This window comes from Lissotriton helveticus, chromosome 12, assembly GCF_964261635.1.
Source record: "Lissotriton helveticus chromosome 12, aLisHel1.1, whole genome shotgun sequence".
Lineage (NCBI taxonomy): Eukaryota > Metazoa > Chordata > Amphibia > Caudata > Salamandridae > Lissotriton > Lissotriton helveticus.
The window spans coordinates 569,267,444-569,294,268 of NC_136073.1; the positions used below are offsets into that span (position 1 = coordinate 569,267,444).

The following is a 26,825-nucleotide window of genomic DNA, read 5'->3' on the forward strand; positions in this document are numbered from 1 at the left end:
TTTACAGGTTCAGGTGTGCAGGGGGCGGGCCGGCGGGGAGAGCGGACCGGATGGTGAGTCCGTGGTCTTCGCAGGGACTCCTGGGTGTTGGAGTCCCTGCACACTCGCAGCCCACGCCTTACCTCGCACCCCTGCCTCCGCCCTCAGTGATCAGGTGCTGGTGAAAGGACACGCACTCCTGTGCGCAGCGGCTCCCGCGAAGCGGGAGCGGCAAGCCGTGGGATGAAAACTGCCCCAAAATTCCTACAAGCAACGAAGTAAGTCACTAGCACTCCGTTCAGCGTCCCAAGGGTTGACAGGGAGGAGCGCCTTTTACAGGTTCAGGTGTGCAGGGGGCGGGCCGGCGGGGAGAGCGGACCGGATGGTGAGTCCGTGGTCTTCGCAGGGACTCCTGGGTGTTGGAGTCCCTGCACACTCGCAGCCCACGCCTTACCTCGCACCCCTGCCTCCGCCCTCAGTGATCAGGTGCTGGTGAAAGGACACGCACTCCTGTGCGCAGCGGCTCCCGCGAAGCGGGAGCGGCAAGCCGTGGGATGAAAACTGCCCCAAAATTCCTACAAGCAACGAAGTAAGTCACTAGCACTCCGTTCAGCGTCCCAGGGGTTGACAGGGAGGAGCGCCTTTTACAGGTTCAGGTGTGCAGGGGGCGGGCCGGCGGGGAGAGCGGACCGGATGGTGAGTCCGTGGTCTTCGCAGGGACTCCTGGGTGTTGGAGTCCCTGCACACTCGCAGCCCACGCCTTACCTCGCACCCCTGCCTCCGCCCTCAGTGATCAGGTGCTGGTGAAAGGACACGCACTCCTGTGCGCAGCGGCTCCCGCGAAGCGGGAGCGGCAAGCCGTGGGATGAAAACTGCCCCAAAATTCCTACAAGCAACGAAGTAAGTCACTAGCACTCCGTTCAGCGTCCCAGGGGTTGACAGGGAGGAGCGCCTTTTACAGGTTCAGGTGTGCAGGGGGCGGGCCGGCGGGGAGAGCGGACCGGATGGTGAGTCCGTGGTCTTCGCAGGGACTCCTGGGTGTTGGAGTCCCTGCACACTCGCAGCCCACGCCTTACCTCGCACCCCTGCCTCCGCCCTCAGTGATCAGGTGCTGGTGAAAGGACACGCACTCCTGTGCGCAGCGGCTCCCGCGAAGCGGGAGCGGCAAGCCGTGGGATGAAAACTGCCCCAAAATTCCTACAAGCAACGAAGTAAGTCACTAGCACTCCGTTCAGCGTCCCAAGGGTTGACAGGGAGGAGCGCCTTTTACAGGTTCAGGTGTGCAGGGGGCGGGCCGGCGGGGAGAGCGGACCGGATGGTGAGTCCGTGGTCTTCGCAGGGACTCCTGGGTGTTGGAGTCCCTGCACACTCGCAGCCCACGCCTTACCTCGCACCCCTGCCTCCGCCCTCAGTGATCAGGTGCTGGTGAAAGGACACGCACTCCTGTGCGCAGCGGCTCCCGCGAAGCGGGAGCGGCAAGCCGTGGGATGAAAACTGCCCCAAAATTCCTACAAGCAACGAAGTAAGTCACTAGCACTCCGCTCAGCGTCCCAGGGGTTGACAGGGAGGAGCGCCTTTTACAGGTTCAGGTGTGCAGGGGGCGGGCCGGCGGGGAGAGCGGACCGGATGGTGAGTCCGTGGTCTTCGCAGGGACTCCTGGGTGTTGGAGTCCCTGCACACTCGCAGCCCACGCCTTACCTCGCACCCCTGCCTCCGCCCTCAGTGATCAGGTGCTGGTGAAAGGACACGCACTCCTGTGCGCAGCGGCTCCCGCGAAGCGGGAGCGGCAAGCCGTGGGATGAAAACTGCCCCAAAATTCCTACAAGCAACGAAGTAAGTCACTAGCACTCCGTTCAGCTAATGAGCCTCAAGAGAGATATTTAACTTAACAGCCCTTCTAACTAAGACCTATTGAGTAGAAATGTTGTCAACCGGAGAGTCTTTAGATGCCGCTAGTCAAGTTGGAGTACAGGACGTAGAATCCTGTAATGTTGTATAGAGTGTATTAGCACTTGAGGGAGATTGGTGTTTTTCTTTTCTCTGGAGTATGGGATTGAGAAGGAGAAAGTGTTGGTTTCTCCTTCCTTAGCAGCGACACTGATGATGGTCTTGACACCATCCTCAGTGATAAGTTTAAAGGCTTCACGAAGTAGTTGTGGCAGATTTTCAAAAGCCTTTACTAGCTTAAATGGCTTAGGATAAGGATCTGGTATAATCTGATGTAAGGCAGAAGACAATACCGTAGACAAAGATTCTATTCTCTTTTCAGGCATGGTTGTTAAAGAGGAGGTAGAGACTCTTTTAGATATCCATACACTCGTGTTCTAGTGATGATGGTTGCGGTGAGGCTACATACATTTACAGTTTTCTTTGATGGTGAAAACAGTGATGTTAAATGGTTTGAGGCTTTCAAGGCTGAAGACGGGACTACGCAGTCAACGGTTCCTACCTCACTTTCCTATCACATCGTTTATGTATCGTCAAGCCCTCTTTTGAAGGATAACAAGTTGAGGCTGATGCTTAGATGGCGATCCGGAATGACGTCGAGAGTGATGTCAATGTCTTGACAATGTAGATTTTTCCTTAGATCTCCTTTTTTGAGAGCCTTTGTCGCCAACAGGCTGTTTATTTGAGGAGGCACGACAAGAAGATCTTTCAAATCTTCTATTTTTCAGCTGCTCTTCCTCTGCTCTCATATCTTTCATGAGGCCACTCAGCATGATACCATCTCTGTCGTTGAGAGTTCATTTAGACATCATTTTACAGACTACTGTTTACCACACAATCTTTTGGCAGACAAACCACACAGAACTTGCAAGGGTCTGATACAACCTTTTTCTGCCACATGAAGGGCACTTTTCAAAAGAAGAAGGCATTTTGTGGAGAACTTTGCGGAGGAGTCAGAATAATTTTATGTTACTCAACAGATCAGGTTTCAAAATGTCTAGTGACGCTCAAAAAGAAATTAAATATATAGATTTTAATAAACAAAATTGAGGTTTGAAAAAACCTCACTTGCTCTGAAGGTCCTATTCACATGAGCCAGAAGAGAGAACTGGTTCTCCGAGGAAACTGCCAGTGGGGTGCACTGTCGGTAGAGAAGCCTCTTAGATTCTTAAAGTGACATCATTCTTTTTTCTCTCAACACAATGGAGCCTATCAGTCTGCACTTTTTTATTGTTTTCATACATGTTCACCTTTCTGCACACACAATGCTGCAATGGAGGCTGGAAACTGGTGTTCAGATGCATTATACTCTTCCAGAAAAAGAAACGGAGCCTCTGATATGCTATTGTAGGGTGTACCCCATCATGAAATCAGATGGACATCAACACCACCCTTTGGAGATTTAAAATGGATTGTAAAAATATAAAGAAGTGCTCTGAGAACAACGCAGGCTGTCAGAATCATTGTAGTGTTCATGACCATCAATGTAGCCAAGAATGCAGAAAATATATAGTATATTGTAAATATTATATATATATATATATATATATATTTGGTACATTCTGGTAAGGTTTTTTAATGTTTTCAAATGATTTCAATACCTTACAAAAACAGTGGTTATCATTGGTTACACATTTTTGCTCCATTTAAAACAACAGAAACCTTTTTTTTTCAGTGTTTGAGGAATATTTTTCTTTTATTATTGCTTGCTTTCTGCCCTGATAGTGCATGGTATATAGACAGTGTATATGAGGTCTAAATACATTTTTGCAAATCAAACTTATTGTAGTACACCATACAATACTTCTTCAGTGAGTCTTTGGGCATGTGCGCTTCCCCTTTCTTTCCCATGCAAACTTTTTTCTGTGAAAAGGCCCTCTGAACATTGACACTTGAGACAGCCAGTACACAATTTGCTAACTTTGGCCACTGACATAGCGTTCCATACCAATACTGGTGCACTTGAAGATTGCGATTCTCTGGGCAGGGTCTACAACATTTGTGTTGAACTGGGCGTTTATGCCCTCCGAGTTATTGAGGCGGTCAAAAATGAAGCAGCACTTTTGAAACTACAAAGAAAAGTACCACAGTGAGGTTTCATTGACTTCAAATGCGATGGTTGGCGAAGGGACATTTCTATGCATCATTGCAAGCCATTTCTTATACATTGTAAAATAAAAGTTCCTGAATTGCTCTCCAACATTACTTTTCTTACGAAGTGGCAGGCATTCTAACATGGAACATGAAACCAGCCATTTTACGAATCAAATACAGTTTATAAAATAATTAAACAAGACCTAAAACATGCTTCTAAACCCTGCATCTTTAGACTAAAGACCACAAAACTGTAAAAAGCAAAAGGAAGAAGAAACAATATTTTAGTGTCATGCCTACACAAAAAAACTCAAGCAGAATAACGGTAGCCCAGTCTTTCTTGCTGCTAGCTTGTATAATAAAATTACATTGTATTGGCCCCTTCAGGAAGCAAACCATTAACTCTTTCACTCTCCATTTCCTTTCTTTGAATGGCGTTTAGTTTGTGGCTGTACAGGTGTTTTTTTGGTGTTTACCTTACCTCAACACTCGACTCAACTTCTACACCCCCACTGCCAGCTCCGCTCCGCCAGCCTCGCCGGTGGCAGATCCTTCTCCCACCTCGCAGCCAAGACCAGGAACACCCTCCCCACCAACCTACGTCAGACCCAGGACCTACTGGCCTCCAGGAGACTCCTCAAGACCTGGCTCTTCGATCACTAGCAGGACCCCCCCCACCCCAAAGCGCCTTGAGACCCTCACAGGTGTGTAGTGTTATGATTGATTGATTGATTGATTTTATATGTTTACAATGGTGAGGGCTATTTCCCTTTCGGTGGGGTTTTATCAGTTAATATAGTTTTAAACCTAAAACCGGACAGCCTAAATATATGGTAAGATTGAGAAATTAAGTTCAGGCAACTGTTTACACTTGTTTATGGCCCTGCAAAGGAGGGGGGGTATATTTTGTTTCATTCAGTCTACAAAAAGATAAAGGTCACTCACCACTTCCTCGTCATTCATGTCATTGGCAGAGAGCGTCCATAGCTTTGCAGCAGCAGCATCCACAGGAGGCTTTACTACAGGCAGGAAAAAGGAGAGAGACATATTACAGTCCAGCACATAAAAGGACGTTTTACATTCTTTGGAAAGCTGAGGTATTGCCAGCAAAAGAGAAAACAAAGAAGAACGTTTGAAGACAATGACACAAAGAAAAACAGAGGAAACCTATTACTGTGACAAGTAACTGAGGAAAGAAGAGGTTGGAAAACACAAGTTCCACTGAAATAACAGAACACATACAACAACCTAAAATTAAATAGAATATGCACTTATTAATTTTAGAAAACATATTTATAAGGCACCAACCATGTCCAACACAATGTTATCATAAGCAGACTTTCATCACTTCACAATTTACTTTAGAGACTGGTATGCTAGTGAAGCTTAAAAAGCAATTAAATATATTGATTTTAATGAACGAAAGAGGCTTTGGTGATTTATAGCAAACTTTCAAACTAGGTCAGTGGTGTTTAAAACCCAATTAAACAAAGAAACTGCAGTACAAAAGTCCAAAGGAATCATGGATATGTTCATGCTAAATCTCTTTACTGGGCGCCTTGCTAGGTTACATATAACAACAGTTAAGATATATAATTGGTTTAGTCGGTGAAAGATGCAAACAGTCAAATATCAAATCACGACATATAAATATCTAAAACCATAAAACACATAAAATTGGAAAACAGCTCAATACATTATGTATTTTAATGGACATGCATAAAATGCAAACAGTGGGCCAAGGTGTAAAAATTCAGAGAAAGTGCAAGACCATAGAACAATGTGCAGAAACAAACAATCATGCAACGAGATTTATTTGCAGGGCAAAAGCACAACCCTATAGGACCACCGTTCAAATCAGGGACTGGCCTCCTGCAGTTTAACAGTGCTGCTTGAAAAGGACCCTCCATGCACAACAGTGCGAACATCCCCAAGCATGAAAAGGAATAGCATTGTGGGCCGTACCTGGTTAAAATGTGCAATTTTTACAATGGGGATAAAAACTTTTTCCTGGGAGTAGTATATAAAGTGCTAAACATTACCACATGATATCTGGTAACATTCACAAGGACCATGGGTACCATTGGCCGCCCAACCTTTACCAAAACTGATCAACGGTAAAAGAATTATTAACACAGGTTAGATACGGCTCAATTGAATATACAGTTTTAATTGGACAGTGGGCCTTAGCAGCAGGTTTCGGTAATTCAAGCCCTTCTCTGTCTATAGAGAGGTGTGATAAAGTATTCTATTTTACCCACAAATAATCAGCCTTAACAATGCTTTCAGGCCACGAAAACGAACTGTGGCGATCCAACTTATTGAATGAAGACCTGATATATCCCAACCAAGGAATCACCTTGGCGTTATCAAATGAAAGACAATCCCTGATTATCAGCCTGCTGAAGGTTGGCTTGGTCTTATGCCAAATGGAGATCAAGTGTAGCAGTGGCATGAGTTTAATGGTGTCTGAGATCAATTTAAGGCCTAGTTCCTTATGCACTGCAAATGTTGAGGAACTATGCAGGACTGTCAGGAGATGCCTTGTAAATTTATTTTCTTCCAATCAAAGGGGAGAGGAGTTGACCTAACGGCTAGGGCGGTCGACCACGAATCTGGGGAATTGGGTTTGAGGCCCAGCAATGACGCTGAACATCCTGGGATTCTGGGCAAATCACTTAATCTCTTTGTTCCAAACAAAATAAATGTGTCCTCATGTAACGCAACTGGTGCTATGTAAAACGCTCCGATACCAGATTCGGGTAGGGATCCAGCTATATAAAACTCAGCAAAACAAAAACAGAAATCAAGAAACTTTAATGTGTTCAGAAGATGGCTGTCTACTTCGTTATTGCTCTTCAAAAGTTGAACCATATTTCAGAACCCCATAAAACACTACATTGATGGGCAGCCAAGAAAAGAATTTGCTACAAGGTGCCCTGTCTCAAGCAGTGGGCAGTCTCTTGCACTGGTCCAAATTCCTCTCAGACCTGATTGTTTCTTATATGTTCATCTGACTGTAATGTAATGTAATTGCCAATTTGTATCGCGCAACAATCGCTCCAAGGAGCATCTAGGCGCCCGTGTAAGGTCAACCAGGTGTCAGGTTGCCTCTCTGCTTACTTGACCAGATCCAGAATCACACTAGGCTTCTAGCAGTTGTGTCTTGGAGATTAAAAATCCAGGTTTTTAGGTGTTTACGGAAATCTGTTTCCTTGTCCAATGCTCTCAGATGAGGGGGGAGAGTATTCCACGCTTTTGCACCCAATACCGCCAGGGACTTGCCCCCTCGGGTTTTGAGTCTGAACCCTGGGACTGTTAAGATCTGGCTCTGACTCCCTAGAGAGGATACTGTAGAACTTGCTGTGGTGGTGGATTGTTCAGAGTGATGAGTTCCCAACACCCCCACCCCAACTCTGGAAACCTCTTCACTTGCACCTACATACTGTATTTAAAAAAAGAACAATAAACCTTTCTCTTCTGTTAATCTGCTCATAGGCTTGTTGTGTCTCCTTTCCTGTCTTCGTCTGCTTTGTTTGTCATAGTAATACATATACACTCAGCACCATGATGTCTCTCGTGACGGTGCACTAAAATAAATTCCATAGACGGCAATGCTTGGGTGGGGACACAGGCTGGATTATTCTATTGCTCTGTAGAATTAATATTCCAAAGAAGAGGTCAAAGATTGGATGGGTGTTTACTCCATTGAGTTCTCCGCTTCAAATCAGATATCCTTCACAGGGGCAAACGATTGCCCATATCGAAGTCTACATGTGTATTATCTGTACGAGTATATGTTTGACCTGTGTGTGTGTGTGTGTGTTTTTGAGGGCATACATTTGCATTTGTGTACCTGGGTCCATGTATGCACTGCAGGCGGCGTGTCTGTTTTTGGTGCACTCATATGTGCCTTGCGCCTGTGTGTATGCGTTTCTATAGGTCTATGTGCAAAGATGCTTCTCTGGATGAGTCTTCCTATTTGTACAAGGGTGTCAGCAAGCTGTCTGTTATATGTGCAGTGTCTCCTTATGTTTGCTGGCCTGTATGTAGGATGGCTGCCTGTATTCATAGATTTATGTAGGTCTCCTAGTCGGGCTGCCTCTGTGTGTGAATATATACAATCTGAATCTGAATGTGCACGTGTAGGTCCATTTGTGCATGCACTTTTCAAAATCCAACTCACTGTCTTTTACTATTCTTGTCAATTGCGTTCATCATGCTTTGTGGCTGAAAACTAGATAATACAAATAAAAAGAAATAAAAAGTGCACCAGATAACAACTTTCAATGCATTAGAGTCATTTCTTAATTTGCGCTGTTCACAAACTGGAGGTATTTTGTCAATAGTCCACCCCTGAACTATGCATACGTGTTTCTATCAATGCAAAGATAAGAGTTACGTGGATCTGGGAGCAGCACCAAGGAGGAATATAGGGGCACCACTTCTATAGCTGAACCACATAGATAAGTCCCGGCATACCTTCCCTCCCCAGCCGAAAGGTTTCCGATTAACCCTGAGACATGATGATTGGTCTCCACCATATAATTTGGAGGTCACAGTTATCAATAAGGAATTGCTGTTTATTTCAGCCAAAGCCAGTTCCTGGACCAAGGTCTTGCCTATGATTCAGCTTCCTCTTCATTTACTCCACAGACTGGCTATGTTGCTCAGATGAACTATAAAACTACCTCTGTGCCCAAAGAAACAGACACACAGGCCTTCATTTCAGACAAGCAACATTGAGCTATAAACATCATAAAGACAACAGAAAGGCCAGAATTTACACTATTAGTTTAATTTCTTCACTCTTCATTGCACCTCCCCGAGCGATGAGGGTTACAATCGTTTTTGAAACTCAATAAATGCATAGTCATTTATTGATTCGTTTTTCAAATATGCCAAGAATTAATGCAAAGGTCAGGGGAATTAATCTACATAGAGCAATGTAAATATTGTTGTAGTGTACTGCGACCACATCATACCAGGACTATGTGGGTAGGTTTCTGTGGAGCGTTCTCGCACGTAGTATGGCATGGATTGTGACAATGCTCAGATTGTGGCAAGGCCTGCAATTGCACAGAAACTCCTTCGAATTTTAGAAAACTCCCACCCTAATGTTCCAGGCAAATAAGTCTCAGGCAGGTGGCTGTCAATCAGACATTTCAATGGAAGGAGTGTCTTTGGTTATTTTTCAGATATTAGACACTGAAACGTTCCAGAGTACTGGATGAGGCTATGGAGAGTTTGATGGGAGTTTGTTTTTCCTTTCTTATTTTGAGATCAGAAGCCTTAGTGTTGCTGATGTTTTGTAGTCTTGATAGTCTGCATTTTTTTCAGTGTTCCTCCTACTCAATATGTTGTAGGTACTAGGATTTATTAATGGTGTGAAAATGAAGAAATCCTTTCGTAGGCATGCCATGATGTTAATAAACAGTTTTGAAAAAAACAACAAGTGATGGACTGAATGTGGATCAATGTCACACACTCCCCCAGTCAAAAGATCTGGGCCCAAATCCATCATTTTTTTGCACTCCACACCACCCTGGGTCAGATAATGGCTTTATGCAAATCAGCTCTGACCCTGTTGCCCCATGGGAACAGTCCAGTCCGAACTACAACAGCCATATCTTTCCCAGACCGGAATCAAGCATCCGAGGACCGGACCGGTTTCGAGGTAACACCTCTCTTCAGCCCGGCTAGCTTGACTCCAAGTGGTGTGGAGTGCCTGGGACCCACGTCTGGGCATCCCCAGCGCACTTAGGGCGGCAATTGCAAAAAACAACAAGTGATGGACTGAATGTGGATCAATGTCACACACTCCCCCAGTCAAAAGATCTGGGCCCAAATCCATCATTTTTTTGCACTCCACACCACCCTGGGTCAGATAATGGCTTTATGCAAATCAGCTCTGACCCTGTTGCCCCATGGGAACAGTCCAGTCCGAACTACAACAGCCATATCTTTCCCAGACCGGAATCAAGCATCCGAGGACCGGACCGGTTTCGAGGTAACACCTCTCTTCAGCCCGGCTAGCTTGACTCCAAGTGGTGTGGAGTGCCTGGGACCCACGTCTGGGCATCCCCAGCGCACTTAGGGCGGCAATTGCAAAAAACAACAAGTGATGGACTGAATGTGGATCAATGTCACACAATCCCCCAGTCAAAAGATCTGGGCCCAAATCCATCATTTTTTTGCACTCCACACCACCCTGGGTCAGATAATGGCTTTATGCAAATCAGCTCTGACCCTGTTGCCCCATGGGAACAGTCCAGTCCGAACTACAACAGCCATATCTTTCCCAGACCGGAATCAAGCATCCGAGGACCGGACCGGTTTCGAGGTAACACCTCTCTTCAGCCCGGCTAGCTTGACTCCAAGTGGTGTGGAGTGCCTGGGACCCACGTCTGGGCATCCCCAGCGCACTTAGGGCGGCAATTGCAAAAAACAACAAGTGATGGACTGAATGTGGATCAATGTCACACACTCCCCCAGTCAAAAGATCTGGGCCCAAATCCATCATTTTTTTGCACTCCACACCACCCTGGGTCAGATAATGGCTTTATGCAAATCAGCTCTGACCCTGTTGCCCCATGGGAACAGTCCAGTCCGAACTACAACAGCCATATCTTTCCCAGACCGGAATCAAGCATCCGAGGACCGGACCGGTTTCGAGGTAACACCTCTCTTCAGCCCGGCTAGCTTGACTCCAAGTGGTGTGGAGTGCCTGGGACCCACGTCTGGGCATCCCCAGCGCACTTAGGGCGGCAATTGCAAAAAACAACAAGTGATGGACTGAATGTGGATCAATGTCACACACTCCCCCAGTCAAAAGATCTGGGCCCAAATCCATCATTTTTTTGCACTCCACACCACCCTGGGTCAGATAATGGCTTTATGCAAATCAGCTCTGACCCTGTTGCCCCATGGGAACAGTCCAGTCCGAACTACAACAGCCATATCTTTCCCAGACCGGAATCAAGCATCCGAGGACCGGACCGGTTTCGAGGTAACACCTCTCTTCAGCCCGGCTAGCTTGACTGTGACATTGATCCACATTCAGTCCATCACTTGTTGTTTTTGCAATTGCCGCCCTAAGTGCGCTGGGGATGCCCAGACGTGGGTCCCAGGCACTCCACACCACTTGGAGTCAAGCTAGCCGGGCTGAAGAGAGGTGTTACCTCGAAACCGGTCCGGTCCTCGGATGCTTGATTCCGTTCTGGGAAGGACATGGCTTTTGTAGTTCGGACTGGACTGTTCCCATGGGGCAACAGGGTCAGAGCTGATTTGCATATCGCCATTGTCTAACCCAGGGTGGTGTGGAGTGCAAAAAAACGATGGATTTGGGCCCAGATCTTTTGACTGGGGGAGTGTGTGACATTGATCCACATTCAGTCCATCACTTGTTGTTTTTGCAATTGCCGCCCTAAGTGCGCTGGGGATGCCCAGACGTGGGTCCCAGGCACTCCACACCACTTGGAGTCAAGCTAGCCGGGCTGAAGAGAGGTGTTACCTCGAAACCGGTCCGGTCCTCGGATGCTTGATTCCGTTCTGGGAAGGACATGGCTTTTGTAGTTCGGACTGGACTGTTCCCATGGGGCAACAGGGTCAGAGCTGATTTGCATATCGCCATTGTCTAACCCAGGGTGGTGTGGAGTGCAAAAAAACGATGGATTTGGGCCCAGATCTTTTGACTGGGGGAGTGTGTGACATTGATCCACATTCAGTCCATCACTTGTTGTTTTTGCAATTGCCGCCCTAAGTGCGCTGGGGATGCCCAGACGTGGGTCCCAGGCACTCCACACCACTTGGAGTCAAGCTAGCCGGGCTGAAGAGAGGTGTTACCTCGAAACCGGTCCGGTCCTCGGATGCTTGATTCCGTTCTGGGAAGGACATGGCTTTTGTAGTTCGGACTGGACTGTTCCCATGGGGCAACAGGGTCAGAGCTGATTTGCATATCGCCATTGTCTAACCCAGGGTGGTGTGGAGTGCAAAAAAACGATGGATTTGGGCCCAGATCTTTTGACTGGGGGAGTGTGTGACATTGATCCACATTCAGTCCATCACTTGTTGTTTTTGCAATTGCCGCCCTAAGTGCGCTGGGGATGCCCAGACGTGGGTCCCAGGCACTCCACACCACTTGGAGTCAAGCTAGCCGGGCTGAAGAGAGGTGTTACCTCGAAACCGGTCCGGTCCTCGGATGCTTGATTCCGTTCTGGGAAGGACATGGCTTTTGTAGTTCGGACTAGACTGTTCCCATGGGGCAACAGGGTCAGAGCTGATTTGCATATCGCCATTGTCTTACCCAGGGTGGTGTGGAGTGCAAAAAAACGATGGATTTGGGCCCAGATCTTTTGACTGGGGGAGTGTGTGACATTGATCCACATTCAGTCCATCACTTGTTGTTTTTGCAATTGCCGCCCTAAGTGCGCTGGGGATGCCCAGACGTGGGTCCCAGGCACTCCACACCACTTGGAGTCAAGCTAGCCGGGCTGAAGAGAGGTGTTACCTCGAAACCGGTCCGGTCCTCGGATGCTTGATTCCGTTCTGGGAAGGACATGGCTTTTGTAGTTCGGACTGGACTGTTCCCATGGGGCAACAGGGTCAGAGCTGATTTGCATATCGCCATTGTCTAACCCAGGGTGGTGTGGAGTGCAAAAAAACGATGGATTTGGGCCCAGATCTTTTGACTGGGGGAGTGTGTGACATTGATCCACATTCAGTCCATCACTTGTTGTTTTTGCAATTGCCGCCCTAAGTGCGCTGGGGATGCCCAGACGTGGGTCCCAGGCACTCCACACCACTTGGAGTCAAGCTAGCCGGGCTGAAGAGAGGTGTTACCTCGAAACCGGTCCGGTCCTCAGATGCTTGATTCCGTTCTGGGAAGGACATGGCTTTTGTAGTTCGGACTGGATTGTTCCCATGGGGCAACAGGGTCAGAGCTGATTTGCATATCGCCATTGTCTAACCCAGGGTGGTGTGGAGTGCAAAAAAACGATGGATTTGGGCCCAGATCTTTTGACTGGGGGAGTGTGTGACATTGATCCACATTCAGTCCATCACTTGTTGTTTTTGCAATTGCCGCCCTAAGTGCGCTGGGGATGCCCAGACGTGGGTCCCAGGCACTCCACACCACTTGGAGTCAAGCTAGCCGGGCTGAAGAGAGGTGTTACCTCGAAACCGGTCCGGTCCTCGGATGCTTGATTCCGTTCTGGGAAGGACATGGCTTTTGTAGTTCGGACTGGACTGTTCCCATGGGGCAACAGGGTCAGAGCTGATTTGCATATCGCCATTGTCTAACCCAGGGTGGTGTGGAGTGCAAAAAAACGATGGATTTGGGCCCAGATCTTTTGACTGGGGGAGTGTGTGACATTGATCCACATTCAGTCCATCACTTGTTGTTTTTGCAATTGCCGCCCTAAGTGCGCTGGGGATGCCCAGACGTGGGTCCCAGGCACTCCACACCACTTGGAGTCAAGCTAGCCGGGCTGAAGAGAGGTGTTACCTCGAAACCGGTCCGGTCCTCGGATGCTTGATTCCGTTCTGGGAAGGACATGGCTTTTGTAGTTCGGACTGGACTGTTCCCATGGGGCAACAGGGTCAGAGCTGATTTGCATATCGCCATTGTCTAACCCAGGGTGGTGTGGAGTGCAAAAAAACGATGGATTTGGGCCCAGATCTTTTGACTGGGGGAGTGTGTGACATTGATCCACATTCAGTCCATCACTTGTTGTTTTTGCAATAAACAGTTTTGATACATATCAAAATGCATCCAGCCAACAAGCATCAAAACCTATGTAGCTGTGTTACAAAGCACACTCCAGGCGCTTACGGCTAGGGAATAGATGGCGAGGGTTGTGTGAGTAGTGGGTTTCAGTAGAGGAGGCAGCTGAGTTGCTCTGGTTTGTATGAAGACATTCAAGTTGTACACTACCCATGAGGTCTACCCATTTCACTTTTATTTTTAGCAATCAAAGCCTTAGTCTCTGTTTTTTTATGACTTACTCTAACAAGAATTCAAAGTCATTTTTAATGTTTTCTTCCTTGCCCAAAATCTTAACTTATATCACCTTTTCAAACTTAATGTCGATTTTGCCACTCCCCCAGCGTATTCCTTGGAAGCCAATTCTGGACAGTGTAAAAGTGATCAGACAATTTGAGACACTTAAAAAGGTGCGAGTCAAGCAAAAAGGGTAAAATGGTACACCACCATCAGCCAAGCATTTGCATTACTTACCTGCAGGGACATTCTTTTTGGCAAACGACAGTTTCAACTGAGAAGCAGAGCCCACTTCGAAGTTTGGTTTCTTGCCGGTCATGTGGAGAAATCGTAGATCATCACCTTGATAGCCGAGTAGCCGCCCAACAGCCTGGGCTTCCTGTGGAGTCAGAGTCTCCTTCTGAACCTGAAGAGCAAGTTACAGAGACATTCAGAGCAAAGTCTGAACATGATCAATATGAGTTCAATGACCAAAAGCAATATTGTAGCATATAACCAGAGGGGCCACTGGGAATCTCTTACAGATGCAGCCAGGCAGGCGCCGATACCTTTAAATGTTAGTGGTGACAATAGGCAACTGAATTCATATGTTGGAAGAAAAAGTTATGGATAGTATTGCAGTCTGAGACTAATGCAGATTCAGTTGTTGTCCCTCACACTGCCATCCAGTGGATGGGTTTGGAAAAGCTCTGTTTACCCCTAAGATTTACCGATGCTGTCTTTGAAGAAAGAACCTTGGCAGACACCACACACCGTTTTAAACAGCATTTTTAAAAGTGCCTTTTCCAGGGCATATACTTCTAATGTTAGAGGTGGAACATCCTAAGCAAGCAACTTTCAGGGGATGTTATAAACCTCAACAGAACTAATAATAATGCAATAAAGAGTCACAATGAAGTGGAGGCTTTATGGACATGTGATGTTTGAAAAATAGGTGAATGGCTGAATCCCCTCTATCATGTTCTACCTACCTCGAACCTCCAAATCTGGTTGAAGAAGCAATATTAATAGAAAATGTGTACTCATGAACTCTGAGCTTTTTCATACTACACAAATAAACTCTGCAGTCAAGACACCCTTCTTCCACCTGAAAACCCTAAGTGCAACAGTATCTTTTAGGACATTCCCACAATGAGTTTTAGCTCCACTCATGTTTGGTCTTTTGTGACTGAAGGAAACATGGCTAACCCTTGCCCTTCAGATGATCCTACTCTACAGCCTCCAGCAAGTCCAAAATATGGTAGCCATGTTATTGCTACATTGCAGACTGAGAAATGACAGCACAGCGTCAATACACACCAAACATGTGCTAACAATCACGCACTGTACCAGTTTAAAGGCAGTAAAAATTACTCTCAGGTGAACTGCAGACTACAGTTCCTAAATGTTAGAAATACAAACAAGGGAAGATACTATCCTATTCACACATGTAATCTGCAACTGCGCACACTCTCACTACTCCTCAGCACTGAGAAACAATTGCCCAGGAGCAACATAGAAGGTAATAAGTGACAGACAAAATGCCAGAACCAACCACAGATACCAGATTTTGTAGAAAACCCAAAACCTGACCTAATGTTTAGTAACAGCACAGTCAGAACCTTCTGAATACACCGAGAATAAACAAATCCTTCAGAAACTTCCCATACAATTCCTTTTCCTGTCTAGCACATCAAAAACTAGCTACAGATGCAAATGGCAATTCCAACTACCCATCACATGCACACACCCTCATCTGGCACAAACTACGAATACGGGTGTCTCGCTCCACATCAGAAGGCCTCATAAGAACTATAAAAGCATGCACCACACCAACATGCTTTGAAGCAGTCTTGACAGCTTCACATTTGCAACCTTTCAATTGTGCCATTGATCTCAAGGGGCTGATTTTAGCCCCTCTAATACCATCTGTATAGTTTACCCTGTCTCAATAAACGCCAAGCATACGTCTTGCTTTTGAGGGACCTTCAATGCTTGATAATCTGTCATGGTCATTGGTCTGAGCTGCATTACGAATGTATGCACTTGTCTAGGCAACAGACGTGTGCTCGTGCACTTTCTAAGGAACACAGATTTAACTTGGAATTTCACAGAGTTTGAGCATATGCTGCAGATAGCAAAGTTCCAAACTAGTGAGCAGTGGTAGCCTTTGTTTCTGAGCTAAGGATTGTGCAGAAACTACCAAACAAGGAGACATTAAATGTTAAGTGTATGCTTTTTAGAAAATGTGACTGCATAAAGACAAACGGACAGCTATGCCCTGCACAAATGCACACCTTTATGACACTTCACGTGGCAATCGGTCTACCATGAATCTGCATCACCCTAATCAAGCAGGCCAAACTTGGGTATGACCTTTTCTACCAACATTAACTTGCTACATATGCCCTGTTTTTCTTCAACCTTGTATGATGCTCCTGTCCTTTTTAGGTCTCGGCTAGCCGCGCGAAGCGCGTCTCCGCCGAGCCCCTTTTGTCGGCATGTGTGCTTCCCAGGAGACAGTCCTGGCCGCGCGCTTCGCCTTGGAGGCCATTTGAAAGTGACACGCGCACTCGAACGAGCGCTGCGGCCAGGCGCTGTCTCCTGGGAAGGGCTTCGTGAAATTGCAGATGACGGTAAGTGGATTTATTTACATTGCGTGTGTCCTCTTTTCCCGCCTCCACCCCTGGGGCAATCCCTCGTCTATGCTTGCTCCCCGAACACCAGCCCAGCTCCCTCCCAAGCTCCGGCTGCGGCTTTACCTTTCCAGCGGCGCCGAGCCGGATGCGCGCTGAGATGTGAAGGAACAGATCCCACGGAAATGGAACCGGGAGAGCGAGCGAGCTCCGCCGGGAGGCTCACATCGAGAGGCGCGGGGAGTGGGGCAGCTGCAGTGCGCTTCCACCGACTGCAGGGGGGCGGCACCGAGCGGCTTGCCGAGGAAAGCGGTGGGAGGCAGGGGCCGAGCTTGCGGGAGGAGGTAAGGGGAGGAGGGAGGAGAAACGAGAGCGCGCTTGAGGGCCTGACTGACAAAAGCACGAGGAGGCAGGACTTCTCAGGAAAAACAGAATTGAGCTCTAGTTGACACCCCCGGGGTACCAAAGAGTTGTCGGCGTGTGACCTGCAGCCTACACATTTAAGGCTGCAGGCAGTATATTAACCACTGAACTATTTCACCAGGGTTAGAGATGTAGGGCGTCGATTGCATACACTACTGTGCATTAAGCGTATCACCCGTCTGCTTGTATCCCACTCATATTTTACCTGTAGCACACAAGATTTCTGCATTTTCCCTCTGCTTTCTTTGTATTTATTTCTGCCCTTCATTTCAAGCGTCTTCCTTTTGTCTGCAGCCTCCCCTTTCACCCTTCCCCTGGGTAACTATCTTTTGAATTCTCTCATTCCTTCCTTTATACTGTGATATATTCTTTTCCTCCCATTTGGCATTGTCCACTATGTTCCGCATTTATTCTTTATCACACCCCACTCAGTTTTTTCTGCCGTTACTTCTCTTTATTCTTCTCCCCTTCTTTCTACCTATTTTTACTCTGTTCTTTTCCTTGTTTTTTTTTCTCCGTGTTTGCCCTCCCAATGTCTCTTTAAAATTGCTTGCCCTTTGAAATGTTAACATCACTCTGCATGTTTCTTTCGTAGGCAAAAATCTATAAGTAAACAGATAACTCACAACTTCCCCTGGGAACAGGAGCATTCTAGACACCTCCAACTAGCAATGTTAAAAACCCCAGGAAGCTACACACCAATATATAAAGGGAAATGCAGGAGATAAACCCATCTGCGCAACTCACATCAGAGCGGGCTGAGAGCACGATTTCGACAACCCATTAACTGATACTGATGTGTGGGGATACGCTCGTTCACAAACAGGTTAGCTGACTACTACACTATTGATACCTGCCCCACATAACACCCTTGTAACACTACACAAAGGGGCTTAACTTGATAACCGTTGATACACGAGGAGCACAAGAAGTGTACTTTGTGTATCTAGCAGGGGGAAACATACTCCGTTCAAAATAATTGGCCTAAGTATAGACTTATCTCCAAAGATAGCTTTTCTGGGATGGGTAAAAAAAAATCTCACATCAGTCAAACTCACTATCTTAGAACTGCTACTGGAGGCCTCTCACTGAAGACATATGTCCGGTGCAGTGTCCTTCTAGATGCATAGTGAAGTAGCCCCACCCCTGAGGCTGCCCTAACATCCACACCCATCCATCACAAGCGTCACTGGTCAGGTGAACCTTTCAATAAAAGGGCACGGGCCATTTACCCCAACCAAATGTGTCTGTTCTTTTGTCTAGCATGTGGACCTAGAGCCCACATCTCTTTACATTGGCAATGAAGGCGGACGATTCTCCACCTGTCCTTTAGACCATATAGGTGTTCTGTCTGTCGGAGCTCCCTGTAACATATCCTAAGCCAGCCCCTTCTCGTGTACCGCAGCCGCACATTCCTCCTCAGGAACCTATCCTAAGCCAGCACCTTCTCATTTACCACAGTGCACGCCACTCCACAGTAACATATCGTAAGTCAACCACCCATCTCAAGCCCCACAGTGCAGAACCCTCCACAGGAACATCGCAAGTCAACCACTTACCTCATGCCCCACAGTGCTTGCCGGTTCACAGTAACATCATAAGGCACTAACCTCACGCCCCACACTGCCCTCCCTCCCCAGTAACATATTGTAAGTCACCCCCATGCCCAACTATGCACACCCCTTTCAAGCAATGGTCAAGTCCCCTATCTTGTTCATGGGAGCAGTGTCATATCTTCAGAGACGCAGGCCTGGCATCCACCGCCCTACTCCATTTTGCCGGTCCCTTGGTGTCACACAGCAACACACTACAGGGATTTCCAGTTTCACCAGAGGCCTGAAGTGGTCCCACCCTGGGGTCACTGCCTCCTCCTAGGCTGTACACTCACCACCGAGTACTAAAGGGCACTAAAGATGGAACTAAAAAGTAGTAAGTGAGTAGTGAGTGCAGAGTAGTGAGTGCAGAGTGAGTGTGCAGAGTGAGTGTGCAGAGTGAGTGTGCAGAGTAGTGAGTGCAGAGTGAGTGTTCAGAGTAGTGAGTGCAGAGTGAGTGTGCAGAGTAGTGAGTAGTGAGTGCAGAGTAGTGAGTAGTGAGTGCAGAGTAGTGAGTAGTGAGTGCAGAGTAGTGAGTAGTGAGTGCAGAGTAGTGAGTAGTGAGTGCAGAGCGGTGAGTAGGGAGTGCAGAGCGGTGAGTAGGGAGTGCACAGTAGTGAGTAGTGAGTGCACAGTAGTGAGTAGTGAGTGCACAGTAGTGAGTAGTGAGTGCACAGTGAGTAGTGTAGTGAGTAGAGTAGTGAGTAGAGTAGTGAGTAGTGTGCAGAGTAGTGAGTAGAGTAGTGAGTAGAGTAGTGAGTAGAGTAGTGAGTAGAGTAGTGAGTAGAGTAGTGAGTAGAGTAGTGAGTAGAGTAGTGAGTAGTGAGTGCAGAGTAGTGAGTAGAGTAGTGAGTAGAGTAGTGAGTAGTGAGTAAAGTAGTGAGTAGAGTAGTGAGTAGAGTAGTGAGTAGAGTAGTGAGTAGAGTAGTGAGTAGAGTAGTGAGTAGAGTAGTGAGTAGAGTAGTGAGTAGAGTAGTGAGTAGTGTAGTGAGTAGAGTAGTGAGTAGAGTAGTGAGTAGAGTAGAGTAGTGAGTAGAGTAGTGAGTAGTGAGTAAAGTAGTGAGTAAAGTAGTGAGTAGAGTAGTGAGTAGAGTAGTGAGTAGAGTAGTGAGTAGAGTAGTGAGTAGAGTAGTGAGTAGAGTAGTGAGTAGAGTAGTGAGTAGAGTAGTGAGTAGTGAGTAAAGTAGTGAGTAGAGTAGTGAGTAGAGTAGTGAGTAGAGTAGTGAGTAGAGTAGTGAGTAGAGTAGTGAGTAGAGTAGTGAGTAGAGTAGTGAGTAGAGTAGTGAGTAGAGTAGTGAGTGCAGAGTAGTGAGTGCAGAGTAGTGAGTGCAGAGTAGTGAGTGCAGAGTAGTGAGTGCAGAGTGAGTGTGCAGAGTGAGTGTGCAGAGTAGTGAGTAGTGAGTAGTGAGTGCAGAGTAGTGAGTGCAGAGTAGTGAGTAGTGAGTGCCGAGTAGTGAGTAGTGAGTGCAGAGTAGTGAGTAGAGAGTGCAGAGTAGTGAGTAGTGAGTGCAGAGTAGTGAGTAGAGAGTGCAGAGTAGTGAGTGGCTGGCCCTGTTTCTAGCTCAAGCGGCACCGGCACCTGTAGTCTAAAGATAATACCTCTGCCTCAAGTGAAGTACTCTGGTACCCAAGGATGACTAGCAAACAATATTATTCACAACGTTGCTTACTATTCAGTAACATTGGACAGTTTGCAATCAATCTTTATAAAACTATTCAGAGTTGGATAACAAATTAATGCAACACATTGTAATATACAATGCCAATAGCTCAAACTTTAATGCTGCGAGACCTATTGCATTGTAAATGCTTGTTCTGTTTCTTGTGCAGGCTTCTAAACTTTATGACCTGGGAGCTCAACAGAGACTGTACACAGATATAAGGATCTCATACTGCCTGAGCTGCTTCCCCAACCGGTATCATTAGCTGACGGTTCCTCGAGTTCTCCTCTGGCCAACTACTCTCCATTGGAAGCTTTTTGTCATGGATATTTGAGGAAGAGAAGTTCACTAGCCTAGGGGTGCAAGGGGATGCTACTTTTCACACTCGCTGCAAACAATATTACATTTTTTGGGAAAACGTATGCCTGTTTTTCTGCAGCACACTTGCCATTCAGATCTTGGGCTGGAATCCTGCTGTCTTTGCTTTCCATATGAACCTTTGTCATGAGATTTAGTGTTCTAAGTTGTGATGTGTCCTTTCTCTTGCAGGTCCCAGGTGAGTATGCCTTATTAAGGGAGGTAATTGGGCAAGGAAATACCAAGCACCTGGCCGAGCTCCACGTGAATGGAACCCCACATTAAATAAAAAAGACAAATGTGGCCCAACAGCCAGGGAAGGTCCTTGGCGAATATCACTTAGTTGGGGATGCAAAAATCCTAGCAATAGCACTGCACTTATCAATGATTTTTTTTAGCAGCACTTGATAAAAAAAAAATCAAAAGATTCATTATATGTTTACTTAAATGACTATTCAAAATCATTGGAGTACACCGTAAATGCCATTCAATGGGAGCAACAGGCATTTGGAGGAGAACCTCCTTGTCAAACATCAGAGTTTAAGTGGTCAAAAGTTTATTTTGAGAACAACAGTGTTGTCTGTCAACATCATGCCCTCCGTTTGCCACAGATTATGCTTGTGGGAGTAACATTTACAACTGAATCGCCTACTTGAGTATAGCTTAATATTTGAAGTTCCTGTTATCAGGAATGCATCATGGGGTCATGGTCTAAACTCCTTCTCAGAGCAGATAGTGAGAAAGGAATGAATGTCCTTAGAAAGAGGGGAAGATAAACACTCCAGTCTTTGTTCCAGATTCCCCACTAACACCCCCTACTATTCTCGTACAGGTATTCCCCTGCCTGAGCACCTTGCGAGTGGCTTTCATTGCTGCAACGTACCTCCAAACCCTTCTTGAGTATGTACCCAGCTCTAGGGTATCAACTAGGGGTTGATTGTGTGATGAACCTTCTGTCTAGTTTGATTTTGTGACTCACTGCACTGGAACCCAATTAAGGAGTTCTTTCCCAGCCAAAGCTACAATGACCAGTTGAGGCTCTACTAATAAAACTGCTAATCTATCCTAAGAATCAAAGTAAACAGCAAACTTTGCACCGTATACAAAAATCACACAACATACACCCGCTCAGTAATCAGATACCCTGGTCGACATGCTATCAGATGATAGGGAAAATGTAAACAATCTCATCCCCTAGCTGGTTGAAACACCTCAACCAAATTCTTCTTCCTCTTCACTGTATCTCATGAGGATCCCACATAGAATCCCACCACTTGCTAAATAAGAAAGCAGCCAGCACCAAAAAGCTTTGCATTTTGATGTGTCGCATAACATTACTTGAGACCCTGTGATGAGCACAGTCCTATTTATTCTCTTTACCTATAAATACAACACCCATTACTCTAACTGCAAGTGTGCGCTTTTCTATTTAAAAACAGCAAGTTTCAAAGGTGCACATAAATAATCTAAACTATAATGAGAATCCAAAAGCAACCTTCCTCCCTGAATTAGTGTCTCCAAGTTTGATTACGTTTTTGCGAAAACCCTAACAGAGCCAGGTGTCTGGGAAAATGTTTTCACACGTGTAGGGCCAAGCGTGTGTGATCTTGCAGGTCTAATAGCATGTTTGTTTTCTCAGATTAAGACTGGATTAAGTCGGCTAGCTCTCAGATCATTTTAGACCGGGAATCAACGGATCTAATGAACATTTTGTTACAAAACAATACAAGGCAACAAGGAAAGCGTTTGGTTGAAACATTAAAATAGAAAACGCACGCATCGCAAGAAGAAGGCAAAATATCAGAGATCAAATAATTTGCTAGAAAAAAATAAAATACTTTTTTAAAGACAGTATTAATTAATTAAAAGATAGCCATTTAAAAAGAAAACTTTTGATGTAGCTTGGTGCCCTGAAGTAATATTGCTTGGGCGTCCTGAAACAGATTACCACCCTCTGAATGGTATTTGAGGCAGGCTCATTACTCATCTCGTTTTACAGCTAAGTAAACAATCCTTGAGGCTTTGGGCATACAATCACTCCGCTCCGAGAACAAGTCCCTCAAATCGAACAATGCTGAGGAGAGTCACTTAAGACACTGGTGGGACTCGTGAAAGATTCATCACATGGGAGTGGGCGAGGGGCCCTACTTTTCCAAGTAACAGAGGGTCTGTGTATCCCCCGCAACATTCCACTAAACACTGGCAGCAACCACCACATTTCTCATCTTTATTTCCACACCATGTTAGTCTTCAGTGGCAACAACCTTTTCAATATCCACCACCCCTATTTCAGTCTGCTCAGCAGTGGCAGCAACTTCTTCAGCCCCCACAATCCGCTAACCCTCAGTGGCAACAGCCATGGCAGGACTTGTCCCTTCCTTTTGACCCCTCGTACTCACAATTCACTCATCCTAACAGATATTGTGTGCTAGATGAGGTAGACTGACTCAATTTCATGGAAGCTTCAGATCCAAATCTCACTACCACCAATAATGATATGGAGGGTGTTCTTCCAGCCATACCCTTCCCCATACGTTCCGAATTCCCAACAGTGGCATTCCCAATACCACTCTCGCATATATTAACTAGGGACAGTGTAGACCCACCAAACTCTAAAATTATTACCATCCCCGACGGTGATCCAACACATGGTGAGATAAAAATTCTTAGTTGGAACCTTGCGGGGATTTCTAGGAAATTAGGCCTCCCGGAGTGGAACGTCTTGATTGACGCCCACAAGATCTGTGCATTCCAAGAGACCTGGGTCACTGAGCCACTGTACCGTGTCAGGTTTGTTACATTTTTTACACCAGCTGTAAAACCTAAGACAGGGAAGGGGCGGCCATCAGGGGGGCTTATCATTTGGGTAAGCATTTCGCTTAACTGTCGGATAACAATAAAGAAGGCAGGAAACCCAGATATCCTTGGCATCTCTCTATCGGGCCAACGTGGGGGACTACTCTTAGATCTTTACGATGTCTACGATAGAGGCTCCAAAAATGGGTGCATCTCACCTACAGTATCGGAGCTCGAGGCCCAATTAGGGGACCATAGCGAACCTGGCCATACCATAATAGCAGGAGATTTTAACTGCACATATGAGCCACTCCCCTTAGAAGGAATACCTGATTTAGGAGAAGAGGACAGTAGGTGGGGTATTCCCATCCTCTCCATTCCACCCATTAAGCGCTGGACTCGCAGTGCAATACAGCTCAATGCACTTACATTAGAGTATGGCCTAAGAGCAGCCAACGGCCGCACACGTTCTGACCAGATGGGTGCCCCAACATTCAACAGGGTTGGTCACTCCACAAGGATAGACTATATTCTGTTAGAACGGGGGCTTTGGAGTTCGGTCATCGATATGGTTGTTATTCCTACCATAGAGAGTGACCATAACTCACTTTCCCTAACCCTAATGAATCCCTGGTCCACCGGAGTGCCGTTAGTGCCACCGAGCTGCCCGCAGGAGATTACTGTCTCCTCTTGCGGAAGACGCCTCAAGTGGAATAAAATCTTGGGTAATACTAATAAATTGTCCACTATTGAAGAGGTGATTAAAGGCTCACAAGATGAAATCAGCTCTATAGACTTACTTATGGCCGCAGATAAGGTAACAACTATCTACGAAGTAGCCATAAAAACTATAGGGGACCTTTTTTGGGTAAAAGGGACTATAGGGAAAACCAAATCTCCAACTAAACCTAAAGGCAGACATGACTGGTATTCTGCATCGTGCAGGAAGGCCAAGACATGTCTAATTGAGGCAGTTAAAGGGAAGTCCCCCCTATCAATCCAAATAGCTAGGAGGGAATATAAAAGGGCTTTGTGGTTAGCCAAAAGGGAGTGGGAAGATGCCTATTGGTTAACCCTTAAAGAAGCCAGCCTGAAAAAAGATTCTAAATGGTTTTGGGACACTATAAGGGCACGCAATAGACCAGACAGTGACCTGCTAACCTGCAATATCCCGAGCCAGACGTGGGAGGATCACTTCTCTAAACTCTACTCCTGCCATGACGGCTCCGACGGGAGAGGGCCTGTTACATCCCAACTAACCATAAAGTATGTATCTTGCCCCACTGATTTTGATTTTACGCTAAAGGAAGTGGAATACGCAATAAGCACTATCATTCCACACAAAGCGGCCGGACTTGATGGGATTCCCGGGGACCTGCTAAAATCCGATAGCGCCAAATGGGGCAAATTGATTCACTCCATCCTTGTTGCCATCTGTAAGGGTGCCCCTATTCCCTCATCATGGAAAGGGGCTGAGGTGGTCCCCATCCACAAGAAAGGTTCGAGGGATGACCCATCTAACTACAGGCCGATTAGCTTGCTAGATACCAGCCAAAAAGTTGTCGGTAAAGTCCTGTTAGTTAGAATCCTAAATTGGGTAGAAGAAAATAAAATCCTTTCCGATTTCCAGGCAGGATTCAGAGTGGGTACTGGAACGATTGAGCAAGCATTCAGGCTCATGATGGTATACTGGAAGGTTGTGGTCATAGGCAAGGGCAGTCTTTATCTCGCGTTTATCGATTTAAAGACTGCCTTTGACCTTGTACCTAGGGACCTGTTATGGAAAGTACTTGCTGACATGGGGCTGCCATATTATTTACTATCTCTATTAGCCAGATTGCACCAGGACAGCTTTGCCCAAGTCAGGTGGGGCCCTGGAGGTGAGAAAACGAGCAGTATTCCGGTAGAGAGAGGAGTCCGCCAGGGATGTGTTCTGGCTCCCACCCTTTTTTCTCTCTACATCAACGGGGTGGTCGAGCATCTCCTCAAACATCCATCTGATGAGCCATCCCTGGCTGGCGAACGCATACCGACCCTCCTCTTTACGGATGATACGCTTTTAATCTCCAAAACCCCAATGGGACTCCAGAGACTTTTAGACAATTTCCAATCCTTTTGTACCAAACGAGGTCTGGTAATAAACACAAACAAAACGAAGTACCTTGTCCTCAATCCACCGAAACAACATGTGCGTTCCCCCACCCTTAACGATGAGCTCCTGGAAAGGGTAAAGGTCTTCGATTACCTTGGGATACGCATATCGGCCAAAATGGACTGGGCGCCACACCTAGACAAAATGCTGTTGAGCCACAAAAGGATTACAGGTGCCCTTTTGAGAGAGCAACGTTCCAGCACAACAAGGCCTATAGGAACAGTCCTTGAGATTTACACAGCTAAAGGTGTTAGCTCTGCCCTCTATGGGGCGGAACTTTGGGGCTCTTCGTCCACTGATGCTCTGCAGAGATCCGAGAACAAATTCTGCAGAGAAATAATGTCCCTTCCACAAGGTACCCCGACACTTCCTTTATTTATGGACCTTGGCTGTACCCAGATTGGCGAAATTGCGAAATTTCGCCCTTTACTACTATGGGCCCGCATTTGGCGGGTAGAAGAACTAAGCGGATATGCCAGAGGCCTCAAGGAAATCATGTCATCACCAAGCTGGCAAAAAATCAAATGGCTAAAGGACATGAAAAGTTTATTAACTAACTTGGGTCAACTTGAATCATGGCTAAATAGAACTTCACCCCCAAAGCAAACACTCAAAAAGCTCTATTGGGACTGGATTTGTTCTCAAAGAAACTCTAGCACCTCCCTGGGCAGGCTAACAGAGGACTTCCTGAGGTTCAAAGACTGTCCCAGGCGGGAACTCTACTTGGATGCAATTGGAAAACCTTTTGATAGGGCCTTGTATTTCAGATTTAGAATGGGAACTCTACCACTCAACACCTTCACTAAAAGATGGAAATCCTGTATGGAAATATCTGAGCTATGCCCATCGTGTCTTGTTAAACCGGAAACACTAGCACATTTTATGTTTGTGTGCGGCGAGTATGCTACTCCAAGGAGGGTCTGGCTCAAAAACCTATGCCGTCAGTTGGGGACTAGGAGTCATGATGTGGCAATCAGGATACTTATTTCGAACAGTAGCGTACCTTATGCGTGCGCAATAGCCACATTTTTATCTTGGGCCTGGGCTATCCAAGCCAAAAAGCTAAAACAATCTGTTTAATTCTTTTTTTTAGAAAAAATTTCTTAAATTGAAAATACTGCCATAATTGCTTAATCTGTTTAACTTAATCAATTAGTTGGCTAGTTTAACATTGTATAAATATCTTTTATCGAAACTATTGTCTCTTTT

General features: G+C 46.2%; 1 protein-coding gene across 1 annotated transcript in view; it reads right to left on the bottom strand.

The window, feature by feature from the left end:
- Positions 1 to 26,825, bottom strand: part of CIAPIN1 (cytokine induced apoptosis inhibitor 1) — a 114,659-nt gene that overhangs the window by 25,796 nt on the left and 62,038 nt on the right. Inside the window, exons 5-6 of the mRNA XM_078670553.1 lie at positions 14,258 to 14,426; positions 4,966 to 5,039 (exon numbers count right to left, since the gene is read on the bottom strand). Of these exons, the coding sequence (XP_078526679.1) occupies positions 4,966 to 5,039; positions 14,258 to 14,426 (243 nt within the window). The remainder of the gene's footprint in view (positions 1 to 4,965; positions 5,040 to 14,257; positions 14,427 to 26,825) is intronic.